Genomic DNA, 26,950 nt, shown 5'->3' with positions numbered 1-26,950 from the left:
CACAGTACTGGAAATTCATTCACTTCCTATTGCAGTCTACAAAAGAAACCATTTGCGCCATGAATCCACCTGTACAGCCAGCATTGTCTAACAACATTATCAGCTTTCTAGATGGAGGAGTGGAAGATGCAGCTGCTCTCTGGATACATGTGCCAATGCCACACAATGGAATCTGGTGCCCCAGTTTTTCCCCACCCCAACTTACAAAGCTTGATTTAAAGCCCATTGAAATCAGTTGGAAAATTCCCATTTACTTCTATAGGTTTTGGATCGGGGCCTTAAAATGGGGTTTTCTTGTGTGGTAACACTAGCTAATATCCATTTTTTCAGTGGCTGCTATGATAAGTACAAATAGTTATTCTGGTGTGTGGGACACAGAATAATTGTCAGGCAAAGAGTGATATGAGAAGACAGTCGGTTTGGTGTGCTCTACTTGGGACAGCCAGCAAAATCCTTTTACGTGTGGTAATATACCTATGTGCTAATCATCCCAGCATCAATTCAGACAGAAGACTTCGAATATGTGGAGTAGCATTACATACTGCATGTGGTGGAACTCTTGTAAAATACTCAGCGTCAGTATCTGCTAAGTTTTACAACCTTAGCTATATGTGAGGATAAATGTATAGTGAGATGGGTAGTTTTATCCACTTTCCAGAAAAGTGGCATTTGATAAAGTCAAAGATGGAACTATACTGTGCACTCTGAACCTCAGCCCTTTATTTTTCATCCAGCAGTAGGGTTGTGTTATAATGAAGCCATGATTATACAGAATATATGGCGTCACCCTCTCCTTATCCTGTTGAAAAAATCCTCTGATTTTCTATATTCTGCCCATTGTTTAGGGTCAAGAAATGTCTAGTAGGGCTCTTTTTATGAGAAGAAAGATGTCCAGTTTGTTGGATATAATGGTTTTCAGAGGCTTTGTACTTTCACCAGCCCTCCCAATATACATTCCATGTTATATGTACAGGTGGCTGTTTTAAAATGATCTATCTATCTAATCTATCAGTGGTGGGAAACCTGTAGCCAGTGGCCAACATGCAGCCTTGCGGGGTTATGTGTGTGGCCCACAAGACATTTTGTTGACCACTGCCCACATGCAGTGTTTCCAAATTCCACTGGTTTCTGTCCACAGAGTTGTTTTTTCCTTCTAGTATTAATAAATATTTTAGGATTGTTGGATTTTTTTTTAACTGAAAGTTTACAAATTTTGTTTTGCCAGTTTCTTTCTGTTTCTCAGTTTACCATATATAGTCAGGTTCCTCTGTTGGTGTGAAACTCTTCTATAGCATTAGAAATTAAAAACAAGTGGGGTCTGAAAACTCCAGTAAGGCTCATATTCAGTTTAAAGGACACTCAATTTGAAATCCTGTCATCTTAAAAAAAATTATAGCTAAGTAATTCCAGGTTCAATACTGCCTTAAAGACCCTATGTCAATTTTCATGGAATTTCCTTGTGGTGGTGTTTGTGTAAACTTTAGCATGAAGTAAGTGGATTCTATGTGAAAGATTTCTCTGGTGTCTATACTGCCACTAACTTTTCTCCAGCACCAATAAGCCATGCATGATTCTCTTTCTCTGTGTTCCCAAACCTATTAGACTAGTTCATGTACTTTATGCCACACCACTGGGGTTTATTTTGCAGATTTTTGGAAAAAAACTTTGCTTCTGTAAGTAAAACTGTCACATGACTAAAGTCCTACAACTTGGCAGGGCATGAAAGTGCTATGTATCCCAAATACCCCATTTTATAGAACGCTAAGGACATGATAGCGGTTCTATGACAGCATTGGAGTTGTTGCAGCTGTGGAAAAACCTGCATCTGATGGCATGTTTACACTAGATATGCTTTTCTAGCATAGGTATGCTGGTAGAAGCCTGTAGTGGAAGATGTAGCATAAGCTGACATGATAGGAAGAGTTCTACTGGTACAGCTAAGCCACCAGTCAAATGACATTCACAGTCTAGACTGTGAGGATCTATTGGAAAGAGATATGCAAAATGCGGAGCACAATTTGAGTATCTTTTTCCGATACTTTTGTTGGAAAAGGCTTTTCTGACTTTTGGCCCATCTAGACTGGGCCAAATTTTGGGAAAAAACCCTCTTTCGAAAGCCCCCTTCTTCCTCGTGGAATGAGGCATTCAGGGGCTTCTGCTAGAGAGTGTTTGCTCTTCTGCCCCTCCTCCCCCCCCCCCCCCCCAAAAAAAAAAGTGGAAGAGCAAATGCATTCCCTGGACACGGAGTTTTTTCAGGATCTCTCTGGTATCCCGAACCCCCCTCATCTCCCACGTAGTCTAACCGTACCCTTTGACACTAGACATGCTCTTCTGGCTGGAACCTTACATCTGGGGGGGTGGGATGTTCCTTTGTCTCACTGATGTTGGTTTTTAGGGGGTATGATTCCTCCCCAAGTCTCCCAGCTCTATGCTGCCAAAACTCTATGGACAAGGCCTGAACCTAAAACTCTTCCCCTTGCTGTATGGAAGATCCTGTCTTAAAAGCCATATAAGATCGGAACTAGTGCGAGACAGAAGCCTGGGCCAAAACTGCTAGAATTAACAGCTGGAAAAAACTCCACAACTGAAACTCTGATCTTGTGTCTGAAGTAATACCATGTGGGTCTCTGTATTTTTAAAAGGAAATGACTATTAAACCTAGAGATGGTTCCAATAGTGAAAATATTGGAAGATTTATGTAAAAATTTAATCAGACTTGTAAAAGGAAACTCACAAGCAGGTTGAATCAGATAGCTATAGATGACACATATTGACTTATTCATCAAATACTACCTGTGAAAGATGTAGGGCCCACAAGTTAAATCCTGGTGAATTAACTCTTTGCCACTCAGTCCTCTCTTGGTGATAGCTTGCAGGTAAGTATTATCTTCTGCAAAGTAGCTACTTATAAAATTCAAACAGTAAAAAGTTTTAATTTCATTCCCACTCCACTTGCCTTTAGATCTTGTATGTAACATTATTTGCTACATAAGGTATAAAATTATACCTATTTAAAATGTTCTGGCTTGCTTAAATTGAATACCTCATTTTATAGTACATTTTGGTGTCTTACAATTTTGACCTATTGCTAAATTCTAATCAGTCAAGCTCCAAGCCTGATGGCTCATTTAATAGATTGTGCACTAGCCACATTTACAGAGATGCTTAAGCCTTTTGGCCCCATTGCTTATCCACCGTACTGGAAACTGTACTAGCACTTTGATAAGGCTCTTTGAAAATCGGACAGTCACAAAATGCCAGTGTTTAAAAGAAAGACAAGAGCATAAAAGTCAATAACACTACAGTTTTCCCCCATTAATAGTAACTTGACCACATACACTGATCAATTACAAGTTCTTCTGGTGTAATTATGAAATGTTTCCCACACATTAAAACTATACTGGCAGCCCAAGCTTTCAAAGCCAGTTCTGTAGATTGGTTTACATGAGTAGGGCTTAGTTGTAACTCTCAAATTAACACACTATTTACATTCAGCAGCAGTGAAGTTATCATGATAGCTGTCTTTTGTGAACAAGAGTGTGGCTTCTGATTCACTAGCTTCTGTGAACTCCATGTCTCCTGCCTTGTCCTCGGCGGCAGCAGTGTGGATATTGTCTGCTGCCTGGGCATCTTCAGTGGACTGCACAGGGCCTTCTGCCTGCCCCCCAATGTAGGTGGGAGTGCTGTACTTCACAAGGATAGATTTAAACTGGGCCAAAGGTGCATTTGTGCGAACTCCCATGGGATCAAAATGGGTTCGGCTTACTCTATAGCCAGCTTGGGAGAGATACTGTAAGAACTTGTTTAACCTGAAAAATGTATAAAGAAAGTTATTACTGGTTGGTCTCAACACAAAATTACACATTGATTTTGTTGGCAGTCAAACGAACTTGATCCTTACTTTGGCATGTTCATTCCTTTGATGCTATGTCTATGGATATTATAGTAAAATGCAGGATGCTCAGCGTTGCTTTCAGACTTCTGTCTTTTTGCGATGTTTCTACTCATTTCATTACTTTTCCTTTTACCTGAAACATAGAAATGTTCATTAGGGCAAGATCCAAAATGTGGTTCCTCAAACTCTAACTGTTGCCACCTAAAAAATCCATTACTAAGTGTACACCTCAGTCTAGGCATCTGGGGGTCTAGGTCCAGTGAGATCCTCAAATCAGAGGTAGTGGTGCCAACTTACAACCTTTAACCAGATGTGTAAGACCTGGTTCAATTTCTCTCCCCTGTCCAAAACAAATAAGAGATTTGAACTCTGCTTGCCTGTGCTCAACTACACTAGGATATCTTTTGAGGTAGTTCTCTACCCTGTTGAAGCTGTTGCTGTGTATAGAATTAACATGCATTGGGGCAAGAAGGACCCATATGCCAGTCACCCTGCTCCAGTACATATTTATTTATATATAGTTGAACAGCTTCACCAGGAGAAATAGAAAGTGCAGTGTTTAAGGCACTATCCTGGGAGGAAGACTGAGTTGAAAACTTTCTTGATATCAGTGAGAGGAGAAACTCAAATGAGGTCTTCAATATGGTAGGCGAATGCTGTTAGCATTGGGGTAAACGATATACATTGGACCAGAGCCATAGTAGCACTTGATGCTGAAGCCACCCTGCACCTAGTCAGAGAAATATGCAGGGCTGGCTCTCACCATTCCTACACCCCAGGTAGCGGGCACACGGCACATGTGCAGCGCCTGATGGCAGCTCTAAGGGGCGCCACGTGGCCCCCAGCGCCTGATGGCAGCACCCCTTACAGCTGCCATCAGGTGCCCCCTTAGTACCTCCCCCCCCCCGTAATCCGGCTCTGGAAATGTGCATAAGGCTTCTATTGCTTTTTTTAAAGGCAGCATTCCTCACTTAGTGTGTCAGCTCTCTGGAGTTGTAGGGCTTATTCCTCAAACTGAGGATTAACAGAGAATTTTAAAGTTTTCTATAACTCACTCCCATAATAGCAAGGGACTACATAAGTGAACTAGACTTTCAAAGCTACATCGTGTACTTCATACAATATTTGACTTTGTCTTTCCCAACTATTATTATTTTGGGGAAAGATAGATTGTATCTGTGTTTAAAAAAAAAAAAAAAAGCTTTCCTCCAGGACAACAGAGTGACATCATGCATCACTACATCCCGCAGACCCTCCCTCTACCCTAAGCTATGTAGCCTCCCCTCTCGCCATGCTTGGCAGGAGCCACTAGCCATGGGGGCCTACCCCTACTGGGAGGTGGGGGTGGGGGTGGAGCAGGAGCCATGTAGCCTCTAACCAGGCTTGCCAATGCTTTGGCCTGGCCCAACCCTCCAGCGACCAGGGGAAGAGAGCCAGGTCTGCTGCAGCAAGCCCTGGGGCAATGTGGGCAGTAGCTGCATGGCTCCTGCTGTTCCAGGGAGAGGCCACGTGGCCTGCCTTTGTTCCTAAAGTGGGGCTGTGGGAATCAGCTGGGGGAGGGGCTATCCATCCCATGGTGCCTCAGGCTTGGGCAGGAGGCCAGGAAGCAGGGTGACCTGACTCTGCGTGTGGCAGCAGCCTCCATCTGACCACTAGGTGCCTGAGGTTTCAGCTGGGAGCCGCTTAAAGAAGAACAGGGATGTAAGGCTTCTCTCTCAGCGAGCTACGATTGGGCCCTGGGCAGAGATGCACCTCAGTTGGAAACCTGCAGAGGTGCCTGTGTTTCCCCTGCAAGCTCTCAGCTGCGGGTTGCTAATAGGTAAGGGGGGGGGGTGGATTGGATCTCCTCCTGTGAACGGGACTCCCAGCCCAATCCCACAATGTATGGGGTAGGTCGGACTCCATCTCCTCCAAAAATGCTGTTGCTGGGTGCAGGGAGGGAACCAACTGCTTCCTTGCTTTGTGCTCAAGAGGCCACAGCTTAACCACTCCCACCCTTGCACCACATGGCCCAGTGGTTAACCCTCCCCCACATGCCGTGCCACCCCCTGAGGCATCACAAAGGGGCAACCCAGCAGTACTCAGAGCAGCTGACAACCCTCTGGTGCTGTTTCCTTGCTGGTTATTAACCAGTGAGCACTTTCAATTAAAAGGACCAAAAAAAAAAAAAAAGGCTGGCACAATCACAAGCCAAGGTTCCGTAAGCCATTCCATCATCACACCAGCCCCTCCTTCACTGATTGTAGTTACCTTGTAGCACAAACCACCAGGGGTGTGGCATGCAATTGAGATGGATCAATCACATACCTTGTACCACATAGTAGTCAGCTGCAGTATCTGGTGTTTTAATAAAGACCCCACATTCTTCTAGAATACAAAAGTCAGAATTAAATCTGAAGTGTGCAAAAAAAAAAAAAGGTTTAAATAAATTTTATTTTACTGCCTTATGAAAGATTCCACAAAAATGTAAAAGGGGAAAACCCCAAACTTTCTGAACAAAAGATATGAAAACAATGAGAGGCAAAAGGATAAGTAATAGGCTATGGAAACTTTCACTAAACTTATCAATCTGAATCTGGCAATATTCAAGTTAAACTACTACTGTAGATGGTGACTTATTTCAAGTGAGATGGTAGCCACTAGCATAGTATTCCCCTTATACTATTCTAGTTAAGGATGTAAAATCCTGTATAATCAGTTAACCGCTTAAATGTTATGTTTCACCAGTTAAGTGCTTAAATGAGGATAGACAGGGCCTGCTCTGGTCAGACTGAAGTGCCCGTCCTGCCCATTGTGTACCATGGTATGCCCAGCTCCCCCACCATGAGGGGGTTGCCTCAGCCCAGCCACTGATTAACCATAACTGGTAACCATCAACTAATGCTGTTAAGTAATGGTTAATTTACTAGATGCAAATTCCATCGACTACTCGACTAGCCAATAGGCACTTCTGGATTCCTCCTTTGAAATGTACAAAAACCCCCACTGTGGCTCTTGTGTATTTCAAAGGAGGAATGTGAAAACCTGTGTGCAACCCAGGGCCAGCGGGAAGTACCGCTGACTCTGGGCTGCACGCAGTGTGCCAGCTTTGAAATGTACAAGAGTCCCCAGCAGGGGCTCTTGTGCATTTCAAATCGGAAGCGCAGCATAGAGCCTGGGGTCAGCGGGAGACAGAGTACACTGCTGACCCGGGGCTCCATGATGTGCTGCTGATCTGAAATGCCATGTGGAGCCAGCTCAGCTGTGTGGTGCTGTCCCTTTGAACTCCACCTTGGCGTTTCAAAACGGCAGCGCCACACAGCTGATCACATTTCTATTTCTGTGTGGTGCTGGCGCTTTGAGGTACCAATAGTCGACTAGTCCTTTACATCCCTAATATCAACCCAGTAAAAAGGGTGATGCTTACTGGTTAATAGGTTATCCATTCATATCACTAATTCTAGTATGAGCAAAATATCCCACTGCATAAGAAAGATAGGAATATACCAAGAGCCCACGCTGGCTTAACCAGAGCTTCAATGATCTTAAAATCAAGAGAGTCTTACAAAAGTAGTAACTAGGTCAAATTACAAAAGATGAATATAAACCAATAACACAAGTATGTAGGGACAAAATTAGGCTTGTTTACCTGACCCAAAAGAAGGCTGAGAGGGGACATGATTGCACTTTTTAAATATATTAGAGGGATAAATACCAAGGAGGGAGAGGAATTATTTAAGCTTAATACCAATGTGGACACAAGAACAAATGGATATAAGCTGGCTAGTAGGAAGTTTAGACTTGATATTAGACGAAGGTTTCTAACCATTAAAGGAGTGAGGTTCGGGAACGGCCTTCCAAGGGAAGTAGTGGGGGCAAAAGATCTATCTGGTTTCAAGATTAAACTAGATGGGTTTATGAAGGGGATGGTTTGATGAGATAACATGATCTTGGCAACTAATTGTCCATTCATTATCAGTGGGAATAGGTCAATGGAGGGATGATAGGAGTTACTATAGAGAACTTTCTGGGTGTCTGGCTGATGAGTCTTGCCCACATGCTCAGGGTTTAGCTGATCGCCATATTTGGGGTCAGGAAGGAATTTTCCTCCAGGGTAGATTGGCAGAGGCCCTGGAGGTTTTTTGCCTTCCTCTGTAGCATGGGGTACAGATCACAGCTAGAGAATTTTCTGCATCTTCGGGTCTTCAAAGTATTTGAAGGCTTCAATATCTGAGATATAAGTGAGAGGATTATTCTGGGAGGGGTGGGTGAGATTCTGTGGCCTGCACTGTGCAGGGGGTCAGACTAGATGATCATAATGATCCCTTCTGACCTTAAAGTCTATGAGAAAGCTCAAGGCTCAATTCAACTAGCTAAAGATATAAAGGACTACAAGAAAACAGTCTACAGCTACCTTAGAAGAAAGAGGATGACCAAGGATGGTGTAGGACTGTTATTCAACATGTGTGGGAATGACAACAGAGAAAATGGAAATAGCAGAGGAGTTTTTTGTTTTGGTTTTCACCAAGAAGGTGATGGTGATTGGTTTCTAAGATAATGAATGCCAGGGGGTTAACAAACATGCGGACAAGGGGGATCCAGTAGATATAGTATACTTGGATTTTCAGAAAGCCTTTGACAAGGTCCATCACCAAAGGCTCTTGTGTAAATTACATGGCCATGGGATAAGAGGGAAGGTCCTTTCTTGGATTGAAAACTGGTTAAAAGACAGGAAACAAAGGGTAGGAATAAATGGTAAATTTTCAGATTGGAGAGGGGTAACTAGTGGTGTACCCCAAGGATCAGTCCTGGGACCAATCCTTTTCAACTTATTCATAAATGATCTGGAGAAAGGGGTAAGCAGTGAGGTAGTAAAGTTTGCAGATGATACAAAACTGTTTAGAATAGTCAAGACAGAAGCAGACTGTGAGGGACTCCAAGATCTCACCAAACTGAGTGATTGGGCAACAAAATGGCAAATGAAATTTAATGTGGATAAGTGCAAAGTAATACACATCGGGAAAAATAACCCCAACTATACGTACAGTATGATGGGGGCTAATTTGGCTACGACAAATCAGGAAAGAGATCTTGGAGTTATCGTGGACAGTTCTCTGAAAACTTCCACACAGAGTGCAGCGGCGGTCAAAAAGGCAAATAGGATGCTAGGAATTATTAGGAAAGGGATAGAAAATAAGACCCAGAATATCTTGCTGCCCCTGTATAAAACTATGGTACGCCCACATCTTGAAGACTGTGTACAGATGTGGTCTCCTCACCTCAAAAAAGATATTTTGGCCTTGGAAAGGGTTCAAAAAAGGGCAACTAAAATGATTAGGGGTTTGGAACGGGTCCCATATGAGGAGAGGTTAAAGCGACTGGGACTTTTCAGTTTAGAAAAGAGGAGACTGAGGGGGGATATGATAGAGGTCTATAAAATCATGAGTGGTGTGGAGAGGGCTGATAAATAAATTTTCTTTATTAGTTCCCATAATAGAAGAACTAGAGGACACCAAATGAAATGAATGGGTAGCAGGTTTAAAACTAATAAAAGAAAGTTCTTCTTCACACAGCGTGTAGTCAACCTGTGGAACTCCTTGCCAGAGGAGGCTGTGAAGGCTAGGACTATAATAGAGTTTAAAGAGAAGCTGGATAAATTCATGGAGGTTAGGTCCATAAAAGGCTTTTAGCCAGGGGATAAAATGGTGTCCTTAGCCTCTGTTTGTCAGAGGCTGGAGAGGGATGGCAGGAGACAAATCGCTTGATCATTGTCTTCGGTCCACCCTCTCTGGGGCACCTGGTGCTGGCCACTGTCGGTAGACAGGATACTGGGCTAGATGGACCTTTGGTCTGACCCAGTACGGCCGTTCTTATGTTCTTAGGGAAAAGGAGGTAGGTTCAGCTAAAATATGAAAAGGACAAGTTAAAATTACTTGAGTTAGATGTCAAGTCACCAGAACTTGATGAAATGCATCCTAAAATATTTGAGCTGCCTGAGAAGATATCTGAGCCATTAGTGATTATCTGTGAAAAGTCATGGAAGACAGGCTTTGTTCCAGAAGATTAGAAAAGGGTAAATAGTATCCCTTTATAAAAAGGGAAATGAGGAATTATACAAAGGCATTATATTCAACTTAACTTCTGTACCAGGAAAGATAATGGAGCAAATAGTGAAACCACTTGCAGACCTCTAGAAGATGACAACAACAGTGTGGATTTGTCAAGAACAAATTGTGTCACACCAACTTGATAGCTTTCTTTGACAGGGTAATGAGCTTTGTGGCTGGGGGGAAAGAGGTATATCTTGACTTAGTAGAACTTTTGACATTGGCTCCACGAGCTTCTCATATACTAGGGAAATGCAACCTCGATGGTGCTACTATAACAGTGGTCCCCAAAGTGGTTCCCGCCGGGCCATTTCTGTGTGCCCGAGTGATCGGGCTGGCCCTGCCCCCACCCCCAGGCACGTGGCGCATGGGTGCTGCCAGCTCCTGGGTGTGCGGTGTATGGGTGTCCCCACCCCTGGGCACATGGCACAGGAGCGGCACCAACCACAGGCACGCAGTGCATGGGTGCTGCCGGCTGCTGAACGCACAGCACAGGAGTGGCGCTGGCCCCGGGCATGCAGCACATGGGCTGTTCCGGCCTCAGGCACGTGGAGCATGGGTGGCCCCATCCCGGGGTGCGCGGCACAGGAGCGGCACTGTCCCCGGGCGCATGACGTATGGGCAGCCCCACCCCTGTGCGTGTGGCACAGGACCGGCGCCGGTCCCGGGAGTGCGGTGCATGGGTGGCGCTGGCATTGGGCACGTGGTGTATGGGTGGTCCAGCCCCCAGGCACCTGGCGCGTGAGTGGCCCCGCCCCTGGGTGCCCGGCACGTGAGTGGCCCCGTCCCCAGGCGCCTGGCAGCCCCGAAAGGTTGGGGACCACTGTACTACAAGGTGGGTGCAAAACTAGTTGGAGAATTGTTCCAACAGAGTAAACTTAAAAAACAACACAGTCTGGTAGCACTTTAAAGACTAACAAAACATGTAGATGGTATCATGAGCTTTCATAGGCACAGACCACTTTTTATCAGTAGTTCAGAGTCATGCTCGAAGGACATAATGAATGGGGTATCTCAGGGATAATTTCTGGGTCTGGTTCTATTCAATATAGTCATCAATGATTTAGATGGTGGCATAGAGAGCACACTTATAAAGTTTGCAGATGAAACCAAGTTGGAAGGGATTGCAAGTGCTTTGGAGCAAGGATTAAAATTCAAAATGATATGGAGAAATTATTTGAAGAAAATATAAAAGAAATTCAATGAGGACAAGCTCAAAGTACTCCACTGAGGAAGGAACAATCAGTTGTGTACACAAAAAATGGGAAATGGACTGCCTATAAAGGAGTGCTACGGAAAGGATCTGGGGATCATAGTGGACTACAAGCTAAATATGAGTCAGTGTGACAGTTATAAAAAAAAAAAAGTCAACCTCATTCTGGGATGTATTAGCAGGAGTGTCGTAAGCAAGCTGAGGAGTAATTCTGATCTTCTCCAAACTGCGTAGTCCTGAACTGGAGTAGTGTGTTCAATTTTGGACACCACACTTAGGAAAATTGTGCACAAATTGGAGAAAATCCAAAGAGTAACACATGATTAGATGTCCTATAAGGGAAGGCTGAAAAAACTGAGTTTGTTTAGTCTAGAAAAGAGAAGACCGAGAGGGGACATGACATAGCTTTTAAGTACCCAAAGAGTTGTTACATGGGGGAAAGAGGGAAAAAATGTTCTCCTTAACCTCTGATGACAGGACAAGAAGCAATGGGCTTAAATTGCAGCAAGGGAGGCTTAGGTTGAACATTAGGAAAAACTTCCTAATAGTCAGCGTGGTTAATCATTGGAATAAATTGCCTAAGGAGGTTGTGGAATCTCCGTCTTTAAGAACAAGTTAGACAAACACCTCTTAGGAATGGTCTAGATAATACTTAGTCCTTTCATGACAGCAGGGAGACCAGACTAGATGATTTCTCAAGATCCATTCCAGTCTTACGATTCTATGGAAAGCCATCACCTTCCCTCATTTGTCAATCTCTGCAAAGAAGCTTAGGATTGACTAAGCATGAAGAGTAGAGTCCTGTCTTAAGGGGAGGAGCATCCATCTCAGGGCTGTAGTATGAGATTATTATATGGGAAGCTTCTGCTACTGCTGCCAGCATTGTGAATCAACTGGACTACAGGATTCTAAGCATGCCATCTTGTGCCAACATTAGTTTGCTTAAGATAGGATTTGCCCATACTGGTTCAAGTGTAGCACCCTCTATCTAGCAGTCCTTAACAGCAGAGGTTCAAAGACTATGACAAGCCGCATAATATGGCAGGACTATTTTGTCCCATGTTTTGTGATGGGGAACTAGTTCCCCATCTCTTAACATGCATCACATGACTATAGTTACTTCTACTCAAAACATTCTCAATTGGTTTTATACAAATACAAATTTCATGAGTTTTTGTAAGCAACTTGCCATTACCTCACCTTGTTTGTTCTGGCTGGCAGGACCATGGATTGAAAACTGCTTTAGAGTTGTACACTCTGCTTCACAGATTAGTGTCTTTAGAAGTGGCTGAATCTCATCCAAGCCATGCTGAACAGCTTCAAACAGCATTCTTCTGAGGAATCCAGTGTTGAAAAGGGACCCTGACCTGGACAATGCAATAGAACACCAGTGAAAATTAGACAATTGGCGCATGACAAAATATTTTGATTTACAGCAAAAGGTATTTGCTCCTTTAAAAATGATTTCCACAAACTGAGTAGCAGCTGAATTATACTTATGTGAACAAGGTACAGTAAAACCTGTGTTATCCGGCACGCTCGGGGATTAGGACGTTCCAGTTATCTAAAAATTCTGGTTATCTGAGGGTCCCATCAACCTAGGAAAAACCAATGGATAATAATAGTAAAACAAGTTTTTAATATTGGCAGTTTTGTAGTGTGAGGCAGTTGGTCTCACATTTCTATTTTGAGTTAAAGATGATTAAATAAAAACTTAAGCTAATCGTGGTAAATCAAGCCAGGCCTGTGTGCCTGAAGATGTGACAGTATTGTTGCTGGGGGTAAAGCCAGTTAAAGTTTTCTGGTTAACAGAGTGCCAGATAACAAAGGTTTCACTGTAGGTATTTTGTGCTACAATTAAAATTATTTTTGTTTTTGGTAGTAGCAGCTCAGGGTCATGGTGTGGAAGCCAAGAGCTTATGAATGTTGATCCCAGTTCTGCCATTGATTGGCTGTGTCAACTTCAGCAGTCACTTCATTTTACTTCCCCATGTGTAAAATGGGAATGATACCCATATCACAGGATGCACTGTCAAAATTGTGAGGGTGTTCTAATATATTTGGATCTAGGAAAATGCTAAGGATTAGTTCTGTTTATCTAGTTCTGAAATGCTCACATTAAATTTAACTTTTTTCAATTAAAAAAACAAAAAACCCCAACCCCATTACTGACCATCCTCAAACAGTTCAATTTATTTAATGCTACTGGAAGTGCAAGAGTATTTGATATAATATACATGGCTCAACAAATAAGTTATCTACTCCCGTGGTGTTCAACATGCTAGCCATTAGCCACATGTGGCTATTTGGCCAGTTTAGTGTTGCTAGTTGGCCTGAAGAAAAAAAAACTCAAATCATTGCATTTAAAAAAAATTAAATCAAAATCCAAAAATATTCAGAGAATTAAAAAAGGTCATAAGATCTGAGGTCTAATGTCACTTTCTGTTAATTTGTCCCATCTGCTAGATGGAGATGTCCACCATTTTGCAGAATAGCTTAAATATGCTGCTTAGGCCAGGAATCATCATGCATCATCATAAGCCGGGGCTAGTATTTCCGGGTACTAGTTTTCCACTGGTATTTATCATCAAAGCCTTTCTGAAAGTACTTCTGAGTTCTCAGTGTGAAATTATTTGTTCTTGTACAAAGCAGCTCCGTTTTCAATTGGCCAGTCTTCTCCTGGCATTCATTTCAACCTTCAATTTAAATGCATGTTCATCATGGGCACACAATTAGGTTCAAATGTTGGCTGGTTAGTGGCCAAAAATTTGGTTCAATGAATATAGCAATGTATATAAAAATTTCTTCTCAAAGGCTTTTTATTTTTCTTTTGCTGCTGTTTATGGCCATTCGAAAGAATAAAATCCAGCATACAAGCACACATTTGAAGAAAAGTTTGAATTGTATTCCTGCTTTTGAAAATTAAAAAAACCCCAAAACTTTAACAAGTTTAACACGTCTAGAGACTAAATTTTAAGAGTTAGGGTATTTTTGGCCTCTGACAATATTGCTTATTTCTGCTTTGTGCTGAAATTGAACAATATTAATTCATTTTTCTAGAACTGCATCCATGGGATCAGTTTGTTATTAGAAAGCATAATTCTGAAGCAGGTGAAAGCTGAGTCAAACAATGCTGTCAACAATAAATCATCGACAGAAACTGCAGCAAAGAAAGAGACTGGAAAGGCATCAAACAAATTTCAAAAGAAATGGGAATTGGAATATGCCGTCATTGAGGTGAATGAAAAGCCAACATGTTTGCAGTTTTGTACAACAAGACGACATTTCCAAGGGCAGCACAGTGATTTCGAGCTGATAAAATTGGTCAGCTGAAATTGGATTTTGAAAAGCAGCAGGTTTTGAAGTGGTTTCTATCCTCATCTGAACTGGTAACTTTGGTCATATATAAAGCAGTGTGGATACTTCCGCTGATCAAGAAGCCATTCTCAGATAGAGAAATGGTGAAGGAAATTACTCTCTCTGTCATGGAAACCTTGCCTGAAAATCATAACTAACAAACATGAAAATACATCTTGCAGAACATTTGCAATTTGCAGCTGAGTCACCAAACAGTTGCATGTTGGTTAAAAGATTTGTCTATTGATCTCAAAACCCTGTATTGTGTTAAACTTGATCAGTGTTTCACTTACTCATTGGCACTGGATGAGTCATGTGATATCAGTGATACTGTTCATCTCATCTCCTGGATTTGTCTTGTAACAGATTTCCAGATTCATGAAGAACTGCTATCATTGTGTGGGTTGAGAGATCATCCCTGTGCATCTGATAGATTCGATGCTTTCAAAAGTGTCTCAAATGATTTTGACTTGGATTTAGCAAAACTGGCTTCTGTTACGATTGACAGTGTGTCAGCTACGTTGGGAAAAAAATTTGGATTTGTCTTTCCTCTGAAATAGCATCACTACACAGCTTTTCTGCCATTGTATTTTGCATCAAGATATCCACAACAGATACTCTGAAAGACTTGATGAAATCATGAATTTCATTTGCAGCAGTGCTCTGAACTAATCGCCAATTTGTGGAATCATTGAAAGAAAGAAATTGAATCTGAGCATTCTAAAATCATCTATTTTGCCAGTGTGCGATGGCTGAGTCATGGAAAGGTGCTCGAGCAGTTCCTTGCACTTCTTACTCCAATCAGAGACTTTCTTGGATAGTTGGACAGAAAGCTGGACTGTTTTTCTGCTACTGAAGATGAGCAGAGGCAATTTGATTTGCAGTTCCTGACTAATATCACCTGTCATTTGAATTAACTGAATCTAAAACTTCAGGAAAAAGGGAAGCTGATTTTTTTTATATGGCCCGGCACATTCGTGAGTTCATTTCTAAGCTACAATTATTAATCATTCAAATGAAGGCAGGAGAATTCATCCACTTCTCAAATTTGCAGAAAATTGCTGGAAATAGTGAATTTGAGTGTGATTACTTTGATTGTCAGCATTATATGAGATGGCTTAAAAACCTAGCAATGAAATTCAGCCAGCATTTTGCAGACTTTGAAAGATTCATGTTGGCATTTCAATTCATGTAAAACCCATTTCAGTTCAAAATTGCTAATGTTCAAGACCTTGTAAATTTGCTTGACCTGGACAAATATTTGTTTGAAAAAGATATGCTCACACTTCAAAGCCAGCTCAATCAGTCAAAAAAATGAATAATTTTTTACAATGTAGAATGCACTTTTGTGACATAATAAGTTTGATATTTTGAAAACTGCAGTTGCCAGACTTTATTCCATTTTTGGTTCAACGTGGCTTTGTGAAGCATCATTTTCTGTCTATATCAAGTCTAAGTACTGGTCACAGTTACTGGATAAAAATATGGAGGCCTAGTTGAGGTGTGCTGTTAGTGAATTTTTTTTTGCCAGATTTCAGAGATTTAGCAGTGAAACCAAATTGTCAAGTATCCCCTTGATTGAATTTCTGCAAAATGTGATGAGTTTGGTTGATTAAAACCAATGTTGAAGAGTTCTGTTGATATTAAAATACAAGATTTGGTATATTCTGAGTCTCATAAAATTATTTACATTTTCAGAATAACGTGGCTGATTCGCAACTGGTTGGACAACACCAATCTAGGCCCAAAACATCAAGCTACTCAGATTCTCCTATGCAGTGTAATTAATATCTCCAAGAAACTGAGAACTAGTAATTGTTTACTTAGTAAACTCACTGCTTGCTGTCTACACACATGCCTAGGAAAACTTTTTTTTAATTACTCATGCTCAGCTCTCCAAGTAAGTAACCAGCTGTCAAATCCATCTCAATTGCTAGATATGAGCTTACTGCTATAGGAACAAATGAGTTTTTACTTTTGTTAGGCTGTGTGCTGTACATACCACAAAGGACCAAGCTCTACTGCTGTCTTCCCAGGCATACTTCCATGGCAGTCACAAGATAGTTGCCGGTAAGGATTTTCTGTATCAGAAAACAGAATAAAGTTATGTTAAAATATAATCTATAAAACTCACTTTAACAAAATGAAATAGAGATGTTTTAGATACTAGAAATGGTGCATTCAACAAGTGATTCCTCCTAAGTAGAGGCATTTAATAGAACAAGCAACATCAGAAACCAAAATACCCAAACAACTGTAAAAAAAGCTTGACACCAACTTTTATTAATTTTGTCACAAGTGATTAAATGTAAAGTCTGCTGCCAAAAGGAATCTAAGAAGGGGCACTACAACGTTTTAGTTATTTTTAAATTAAAACAAAACCAGAACTCCATATTACCTGCTATGTTTTTTAAGTAAACTACTTCCAACTACTGGGTTAGAACTTTATATACTGCAAAAACAAGTTTAAATTAAAAAAAAAAAAACTTTTCAAGGAAAATTATCATGCGAAAAATTAACTATGGTTATGTACGTGCCCAAAACTCAGTTCAATCATAGGATTTTCATGACACCCAGAGCTCAGCTCTTTATTACATATGTAGTAGGTTGAAGGATACTGAATGCAGTTAAGCATTTAAAATGTCAGTCGTAACACTGCATCTATGCAGCTGATAATATTTCTATTCTTAAGAATGAAAGGAAATGTGATACAGGTTGAACCTCTCTTGTCTGGTATACTCTGATCCTCCATGATTTTAGTTAGCTGGATGTCTGCTTATTATGGGTGTGGCCAAATTTCCTGTGGTCCCATAAAATTGTACAGCCGTCAGTCCTGGCTCTGTGTTCTACGCAGTTACTTAGCTCTAATTTAATCTAAGAGCCCAGTAGACAATGGAAGTGTTAGTAATGCTGCTAGATAATACTTAACTCCCATGGTCTAGCTCTAGCAAATTCTCTGGTTTGGCATCAATTGGGTGCTGGACTAGAGAGATTCAACCTGTACTTATTGCAGCTTAGTGCTCACCATGGCCTAAAAATGCATCACTGTCTTAAGGAGAAGTGTTAATACCTTAATAACTGAAGGCACCAGGCCTTTAGTTACAGTGAGAAATAAGGTAGGATTAGACATTCAAATAAGAAAGGACTAAATATTCTCTGGAGTTTTACAACTCAGTACATTCTCAAATTGAATAATAATCTTATGTGCTCTTCTTAAATATTTCAAATATGGGAAAGGCATTTGTCTGTATTAAGTACTAAATATTTGATTTATCTGAAGCTTGATTAGTAAAGATCTTAAGAAGAAACTCAATGTTTTTTTTTTACATGTCAAATAAATAGTAGATTTTTTTTGTTAACATACTTTTCCCCCTACTTTATTCCTCCTCCAAAACAGCCAACCACCACTAGTAGAGCAGAGAAGTATTATGAAAAATTCCAACAGAGTAATTTCTAAAAAGTTTTAATACAAATGGACATTTAGATTTTTGTCTAAATTACGACAGGTCATAGTAATCAAAGAACCATACTCAAATTCCATGAAGAAAAAGGCTCCTTAAGTAAAGGAAACATAGGATTTAGTAGTAGTAATAACAGAAGTAGCAGAATTTAGATATTTTGAAATAATATGGTGGGGGGGGGAAATGGCTTTAAACAGGTGTCTAACATGCAAAGACATCTGCTAAATTTACACCGATGGACACAGACAATTCTTTCAAAAGACAGATGGTAGGAATAGAAAACTCTAGGGACTCAAGGTATCTCTGAATGGATCATAATGAAAGATGCATTCATTTGGGCTCTAAGTCAGTCCTGTAGAAGCCTTTCTGTTCTGCATTAGAATGCCTTAGAATCATAGGCTAGAATACTAGAACTGGAAGGGAACTTGAGGGATTGTCAAGTCCCCTAACTTCGTGGCAGGACCAAGCACAATCTAGATATGGGGTGGGAAACCTTTTTTGGGTCAGGGGCCACTAAACCACAGATATATCAGTTGTGGGCTGCACAAAAGTGAGAAAAAAAGCACATACACAAAACCCCCATTGCTTCTTGTCCTATCATCAGAGGTCAAGGAGAACAATTTCTCTTTTCCCTTTTAGTTACTTGACATTTTTGTACTGTTTTGCTCTTTCCCCCAGTTTAGTCAACTAATCTCCGTGCTATCAGATGCAGAGATTCTGGGTCCAGATGTAACAATCACAGAATCATAGAGCTGGAAAAGACCTCAGGAGATCATCAAGTCCAGCCCCCTGCCCAAGCAGGACCAATCCCAACTAAATCAACCCAGCCAGGGCTTTGTCAAGCTGAGACTTAAAACCTCTAGGGATGGAGTTTCCACCACCTCACTAGGTAACTCATTCCAGTGCTTCACCACCCTCCTAGTGAAATAGTTTTTCCTAATGTCCAACCTAGACTGTTTCCACTGTAACTTGAGACCACTGCTCCTTGTTCTGCCATCCGTCACTGCTGTGAACTGCCTCTTTCTGTCCTCTTTGGAACCTCCCTTCAGGAAGTTGAAGGCTGCTATCAAATACCCCCTCACTCTTCTCTTCTGCAGACTAAACAAACCCAAATCCCTCAGTCTCTCCTCATAGGTCATGTGCTCCAGCCCCCTAATAATTTTGGTCGCCCTCTGCTGGACCCTCTCCAATGCATCCACATCCTTTCTATAGTGGAGGGCCCAGAACTGGACACAGTACTCCAGGTGTGGCTTCACCAGAGCTGAATAAAGGGGAATAATCACTTCTCTAGATCTGCTGGCAATGCTCTTCCTAATGTACCCTAATATGCCATTAGCCTTTGTCATGATAATGAAGGTTAGCCAACAGCCTGGGAACTAAGGGGTTAACTATACCTAACCCAGGTAGAGCTGGCTAATAGGAATGTAGGTAGAAATTTCAAACTGGGACAAAGGAATTTTTGGTTTCTCATTTTTTGTCTCTGGGGCAGTTTCTCTCCAGCTACTGAGGGAGTCAGATAGAATGTCTCCCTCCAAGAATAGACTCTTCCCTCTTCTCTAAGTAGGGTAAAGTTTAGATAAATCTGTTAGGTTTTATGGTTTTGGAAATGGGATCTGTTGTCTGTGCATTTAAAATAGGTTTTTCCTCTCTTTTGCAACTAAGCTTGTGCCCATGGTGGAATTCCACATGAGCAGGGCTTGCCAAGTGGCAGCGAGCCCCACTTGCCAGTTGCGCAGTTTCGCGTTCTGCGTATGTGCAGATTGCTCTGCACCGGCTCTTCCGGATTGTAATCTACTCGCCAGGGGCAAGTAGATTACATTATTTGTCGAACCCTGCTCATGAGTATATTACATTGTGACTTTTTCATCTAGTCGTTATGCCTGCAACAGGAATATTGGGGTGATAATAAAAGTTCTCTCTCTTTTCTTTTATTAACCTGGTATTGGTTAATTTTTGTGTTCTGGTTTTTACTTTAGGGGTGAGATTTCCCAAGTGATCTCTCCCCTAGTTTCCTTATCATTACTTGGGTGGTGGCAGTGGATTTTATCCCCAAAATCTAGGTTTTTAAGATTTTGGGGGGGAAGTTTTATACCAAAGCCTGGGAGGATAAGGTTTTGGGTTACTTTTGCAGGCCCCCACTTCTGCATTCATTGTGCCAGAGTGGGGAAGGAACCTTAACAGCCTTCTTGGCTACAAGGGTGTGTCTAGACTACATGCCTCCTTCGACGGAGGCATGTAGATTAGCCAGATCGGAAGAGGGAAATGAAGCCGCGATTAAAATAATCGCGGCTTCATTTAAATTTAAATGGCTGCCCCGATCTGCCGATCAGCTGTTTGTCGGCAGATCGGGGGAGTCTGGACGCGATGCCCCGACAAAGAAGCCTTTCTTCATCGACACAGGTAAACCTGGTTTCACGAGGCTTACCTGTGTCGATGAAGAAAGGCTTCTTTGTCGGGGCATCGCGTCCAGACTCCCCCGATCTGCCGACAAACAGCTGATCGGCAGATCGGGGCAGCCATTTAAATTTAAATGAAGCCGCGATTATTTTAATCGCGGCTTCATTTCCCTCTTCCGATCTGGCTAATCTACATGCCTCCGTCGAAGGAGGCATGTAGTCTAGACACACCCCCAGGGCGCACTGTTGACTCATATCCAGCTTTGAATCCACTGTAATCCCCAGGTCCTTTTCTGCAGAACTGCTACCTAACCATTTGGTTCCCAGCCTGTAACAATGCTTGGGATTCTTCCGTCCCAAGTGCAGGACTCTACACTTGTCCTTGTTGAACCTCATCAGATTTCTTTTGGCCCCAATCCTCTAATCTGTGTAGGTCACTCTGGACCCTATCCTTGCCTCCAGCATATCTACCTCTCCCCCAAGCTTAGTGTCATCTGCAAAATCCCCTGGCTCTGTGAAAGGATATCAAGATGGCTTGATGGTCTTATATGGAGAGATACGTGCATCAGAAGTTGGAGTACCAGAACTGATATGCCCAAAGCTATCAGTTCAACTGGACCTTGTCTTTTTTCATCTTCCCGAGGACATCTGGAAATAATAGGATAAAGGTGAAAGGATCCCTTTCCCATCTGATCAGCAAAGCATCTTCCCTAGGAATGCAAAAAAAGTCACCTTATGTTGACACTAGCAACCTACTGTGTCTGGAGACAGGTTGTCAAGAGGAGTGATGGGGTAGGCCATTGCCAAAGGAGGGGAGAACAGGTACAGATCCTGTAAAAGACTCGTGATAGCAGTATCAATCCTGCTGTCCTTGACCAGATGAAGACTATGCATTTAACAGCAGATGAAGGGCATCTCCACTTTTGAAAACACAGTCTGAGTCAGGAGCCATCTGGTGATATGATTAAGACAAGAAAGGTCACTGACGTGAGAAAGGCAGATGCCTTTCTTCTTACTCAGAGATGGGTTATAAAACTCTAAAGATCACGTTGAAATAATTCAGAAAGGGTAATTTCTTCACTGTTGACTTAAAAAGGCCATGACCCTGTTGAGCTCAGGCCTATGATTACAACTTATCTCTGGAGTCCAGGGGTAGCTTCTTGGCAAAGTGAAGGATTGTATCCCACTGTATCATATTCTACCAAAAAAAAGTGTGGTAAATGACTATACAAAACTGTAGGCTAGCTACTGCCACTACTAATGATCCTATGGCAGGTGGATGGAAACAATACTTGAATCCTTTAGGAAGGAGGGGGAGAAGTCTTTGTAGAAGCAGCTGAGATGAAGGCTGGGGTCTTCCAGAGGTCCTTGATCAGTCCTTATTAATGGCTATTGCTAAATGGCTCTGAGGGAACAGAGAAAGTATGCTGAATAACACTGATGTTCCAGGACTATTTCCAGTGGAATATCCAAAGTATCAGCCACTCTTAAGAAGTTTCTGAAAGTCATTGAAGTTATCAATAGCAGAAAATGCTGATGGCGTAACTGTTTCATCTGGTAAAGATGAAATAGAGATGGAATAAACTCATCCTCATACTCTTCCAGGAGATATGCATCACCACTCTGTGGGTCTTGGATGAATTTGTGAAGATAACTGGCTGTGACAAGTATACTACCTGAGAGAGTTATCCAAAAGGAGCTAAGTTGTTCCTACGTCTGCATCTCACATAAGGAAAAGAATATGGATTTTGAGGTTTACAGGTGGACCTGTGTGGCCAGAATTGTATTCCATAAGGAAAAAGCATATGATGCCAGAGAGGTAGAATCCAAGAAGCTTATGGTCTTCAGAAACATGTCATCTTTGATTACAAGAACTTCTTCCAATGTCCCTCTTAGAAGCCCTTCTCCAAGGGCGTCTTTTCCTTGTTCCTCAAAGATGTTTCTATTCCCCCCTCCCCCCGTTGATGATGGTTATACCAACAAGTAGTATTCTTTTAAGGGAGATACATATTTCTAAGAGGTTAACACTGGTTGAGGAGATCCAGCAATATCTCAGAGACCAAGATTGGTGTTGGAAACAGATGCATCAATATAATCATACCTCTTGCTCTTGGTACCAATACCTGGAGAGACAGATCCTTCAGCTAAAAAGAATATCCAGGTCTGGTTCTGGAATCATTAGGTCAGAAAGCCTTGTGAATACAGCCGGAGTCGAGGACCTCTATACTAATGAAGATGGTGTTGACTATACTGGTACCAAAAAAGATACTTCAAAAGACTGAGGTTTTTTGCTACAGCGGTGTTTCTCAAAATAGGTCCCAGGGCCTCTTTGAGAAAGCTGGTAACAGGCAGCTCTGCTTTTTTATTTATCTAAAGCAGCGTTTCCCAAACTATGGGCTGCGGCACGCTACCGGGCCACGGGAAAAAAATACCGGGCCTCAGCGTGGCTGCCAGGGTGTTCCAGGCTCCTGGACTGCCCATGCAGCGCCAGGTTCCCCAAGCCCTCAGCTGGGCTGGGCGGATTCAGCCGTATGTTTCAGGCTCCTGGCAGAGGCATAATGAGGGTTACCAGGTGAGCTCTTATTGCAGGCTGTGGAGTGGGGGTTGGATATGGGCCGCAAGGAAGCAGGGTCGGGGCACTGGAGCTGCCTGGGGGAGATAGGGAGGGGACGGTGGAAGCAGGGCTGGCTGGGGGGGGGGGGGGAACTGGCTGGCGGGGCGGGAGCAGTGGGGCTGGCCAGGGGAGATCGTGGGGTGGGGGGAACTGGCTGGGAGAGATCGTGGGGCTGGCTGGGGAACCGGCTGGCGGAAGCAGGGCTGGCGGGGGCAGCAGGGCTTGCCAGGAGAGATCACGAGAGAATCGGCCGGCGGGGGCAGCAGGGCTTACCAGGAGAGATCACGAGAGAATCGGCAGGTGGGGGCAGCAGGGCTTGCCAGGAGAGATCGCGAGAGAATCGGCCGGCGGGGGCAGCAGGGCTTGCCAGGAGAGATTGCGAGAGAATCGGCCGGCGGGGGCAGCAGGGCTTGCCAGGAGAGATTGCGAGAGAATCGGCCGGCGGGGGCAGCAGGGCTTGCCAGGAGAGATTGCGAGAGAATCGGCCGGCGGGGGCAGCAGGGCTTGCCAGGAGAGATTGCGAGAGAATCGGCCAGCGGGGACAGGGAAAGTGGGGCTGGCCCAGTGCGGGGGGGAGGAGAGAATTGGCCAGCGGAGAGCCGGACAGTTCAGGGCGCACGCAGATCCTGAATAAAAATGTAAAAGCAGTGTCTTTTAAATATCCCCATGGCTGACAGTGAGGTTTAAAAGCACTACAGTGTGTCAGAATGGAGAGAACCTGGTGCATTCACCATCTGGAATGAGAATATGGATAAAAAATTCCAAAGATGGGTGTCAGCTTTCTGAAAATAAATGAGCCCTTTTTCAATACACGATGTGGTGGTGCAGGGTTTTATTGGATTACAGTCCATTTTTCCAATCCATATCCCCTTAACTTGCTGGTAAGAATGTTGTGGGTGGCCGTATCAAAAGCTTTGCTAAAGCTGGCCGTGGGGGCTTTGGGAGGACCAAAACCAACGTATTTGCATATTCATCATTTGCTTAATGAATATGCAAATATGCAAATGAATGTTACCAGTCCTCTGAAAACTCACGAATGGATTTACTGGTCCCTGTGTCAAAAAGTTTGGGAACCCCTGATCTAAAGGCTCCGCAGCCACAGAGCCTCGCGGCTCCCAGTGACTTTGGTTCACTGTTTCCAGCCAATGGGAGCCACAGGAGGTGTCGGCCGGGGCCATTCCTCTTCCTGTTGCTCCCCTTGGCTGGAAACAGTGAACCAAAGTCACTGGGAGCTGTGATCCTATGTGGCTGCAGAGTCTTTAGATATTGAGAAACAATGTGCTGCAGCATGAAATTGAAGATTTCCAAATCTGTTTGTATCCAAGACATCAGTGCGGTTTTTGAGGCTCTAGTTGCTGAAATCTGACTAGTGTCTTCTGCCTTGCACCTCCTGGTTGTGGTACCACATGAAGACTCTCAGTGCTGGTTGTGTTCAGCTGCAACTCACTTGGACAAATCAGAAGAGTGGCTCTTCAAATCAAAAGTGTGACCTTTTGCTTGGTCAGTACAGGGAATTATGATTGGTGGTGAGCAATCTCTGAAGATCTTTGCTTCTTCCTACCTTAGGCACCAAAAATGGTTACTAACTTAAAAAAGACTGGTCTGAGTTCGGAGCAGGTATGACAAGCCAGTCAATTGGTCAATTGACAAACTCAACACCTGTTTTAAGCACTGTCAGTATTCCAGCAAGAATACCTTCGAAACAGCATCTGTTACACAGGCTACTTAAATGTCTCAAATTCACTTTTCTAAATGTTAATGCTTGGAAAAGCGTGAACTAAACTGGAAGTTGAACATCTTGATTTGCTAGAATTTTCATTGTATCATTGTATACATGCCCATATATTTTGACTCACCAGCATGCATGGTAGTTTACAAAGCACAGTAAACAAATTAAAATACAGTTTCTACCCTGATTATTTTACAGATGGATCTGATTAAAAAATCCCCCACAGCAATTGTTCAATCTTGAATACCATTCATAGTTAAAATGCTATTTTAATATTGTTAAAAATAAAATAATTATTCTTTCAGTTTGTATAACTTAATATTGTTTCACATTTTTTCTGAATTAAAATAAGTAGTTTGTTTTCTGTAATTATGAGTAAAGTACCTATCTAAGACTTTCTACTGGAAACCTTTGAGACTTACTCTTTTTTTTGTTATTGTTGTCATAAAATATTGCTTTAGAATATTTGACCAATGTTTGGTGAAATAACTATTTTTGGCCTAGTTAAATGCTTGGTTCTATGTCAGAAAGGTCAGATCTCCTCATGCCTGAAAAGATTTGAGGACAGGGGGTAGCATCTCTAATAACTGGTGCTTTAAGAGGGGCTGGCTTTGGAGAAGCAGCAAACTGCTTATGAGAAAGGAACTCAGAATCCATATGTTCTTCATGGATTTCTCTATCAAAACCAGCTTCAAACAAGTGTTGCAGCTTTGTGTGTGCACATGGAGAAAAGTTTACAAACAGTGCATTGTTGGTGCATTTATTGTACCAATCATTCAGAAGCACAGGTAGAGTAGCTTTTGAAACCTGGATACCTACTCTCATAGCTGAGAGAGACCTTGGTCTGGAGGAGACTGAAGAATTTTCATTTTTCCAAACTGGACAAATTAAATTCAGTAACAAGAATATAAGAAACTAATTACAATAAGACTGCTAGAGGGAAGCAATTAGACACAGCATTGCTCCATCCTGCTGCCACAAGTGGGAATATGGAAATAAGGGGCAATTGAGATTGTTTTAATCCTTTATGTGCCTGGTAGTTGGATCTGAGGGCATGCAGGATCTACCCAGTGTAGACCCAATAGATACTGCTGGTCAAAAAAATCCAAGCTTTTGCATGTACACGCACATGCACAGTGTGATCTATAAAACTATTACTCAAAGAACCACTTTTAAACAAGAGAATTATAATGGAAACATTCTCTTACGTGCACACTCATTATCACAATGTTATATATGAAATATTTCCAGTGAAAGCAAGTATATTTACATGTTGGAACTAACTATGTGCCTAACATAGGTACATACAATAAACATGCAGGGATTATACCTTAAGAAATCCAAGGAAAATCCATTTACCTTCTATCATATTACCCTCCTGAAAAATCCTTTCCTCACACCACTGGCAATGGATAAGATACCGAATTTTCTTGACAGAATCATCTGCGGGAGATGGTCCCCTCAAAACTCTCACCACTACTAGGACAAAGTGTTCTAGAGCAACTGCTAGCAAAACGTCAATGCCTTTATTACATCGAGCTGCAGCTCTACAAAAGCAAAAAGACAGCATATCATAATAGGAACGCAATAGAGATTTCATTTCCCAGATATTCCGCCTTGTGCCATATATATGATCATCCACTGTTTGGAAAAATATCTACAATATCTATAAACAGCCTCTCTTTAGACTGCGGGCTCTGGAGGGCAGGAAGAAGTTATTCACCCTGTGCAGTAACGATGGTTCTTTGAGATGTGTGTCCCTGTGAGTGCTCTACTTGGTCTCAGTGTGTCCTCATGCCGCTGATCAGAGATTTTTGCTTAGCAGTGCCTCCAGTGCCATGCATGCACACTCGCCGTCATGCACTGTTGTCTGTTGAGTGTGCGTGCAGCGCAAACCTCCCTCTGTTTCTTTTCTACCTGAAAACTGTTAAAGGACTCCAAGCAGAGGGGAGGAAGGGAGGATAATGGAGCACCCACATCTCGAAGAACAATCTGCACAGGGTGAGTATCTTCTTCTTCTTTGAGTAGTATCCCTGTGGGAGCTCCACTCAGGTGACTTACTAGCAGTACCTACCAGATGGTGGTGGGCATTGGAGCCATTTATGTAAAGATGGAAGACCGAATCTGCTAGAGTAGTCGTAGATGTGGATCCTTTCTGTAGGGCATAATGCTGTGTGAAACTGTGATGGGAAGACCATG

At 42.4% G+C, this 26,950-nt stretch overlaps 1 protein-coding gene across 1 annotated transcript in view; it reads right to left on the bottom strand.

Annotated features, from left to right (window-relative positions):
* Window positions 1-3,347: 3,347 nt before the first annotated feature.
* Window positions 3,348-26,950, bottom strand: part of TRMT1L (tRNA methyltransferase 1L) — a 61,095-nt gene continuing 37,492 nt past the window's right edge. Inside the window, exons 11-16 of the mRNA XM_075936762.2 lie at window positions 26,111-26,298; window positions 16,554-16,632; window positions 12,395-12,561; window positions 6,203-6,262; window positions 3,902-4,028; window positions 3,348-3,809 (exon numbers count right to left, since the gene is read on the bottom strand). Of these exons, the coding sequence (XP_075792877.2) occupies window positions 3,482-3,809; window positions 3,902-4,028; window positions 6,203-6,262; window positions 12,395-12,561; window positions 16,554-16,632; window positions 26,111-26,298 (949 nt within the window). The 3' untranslated portion in view covers window positions 3,348-3,481. The remainder of the gene's footprint in view (window positions 3,810-3,901; window positions 4,029-6,202; window positions 6,263-12,394; window positions 12,562-16,553; window positions 16,633-26,110; window positions 26,299-26,950) is intronic.

The sequence above is a fragment of the Pelodiscus sinensis genome, chromosome 9 (assembly GCF_052426305.1).
Source record: "Pelodiscus sinensis isolate ZL-2025 chromosome 9, ASM5242630v1, whole genome shotgun sequence".
Taxonomy (NCBI): Eukaryota; Metazoa; Chordata; order Testudines; family Trionychidae; genus Pelodiscus; species Pelodiscus sinensis.
The sequence above is the reverse complement of the archived record's forward strand: the minus strand, read 5'-3'. Positions and strand labels throughout refer to the sequence as shown.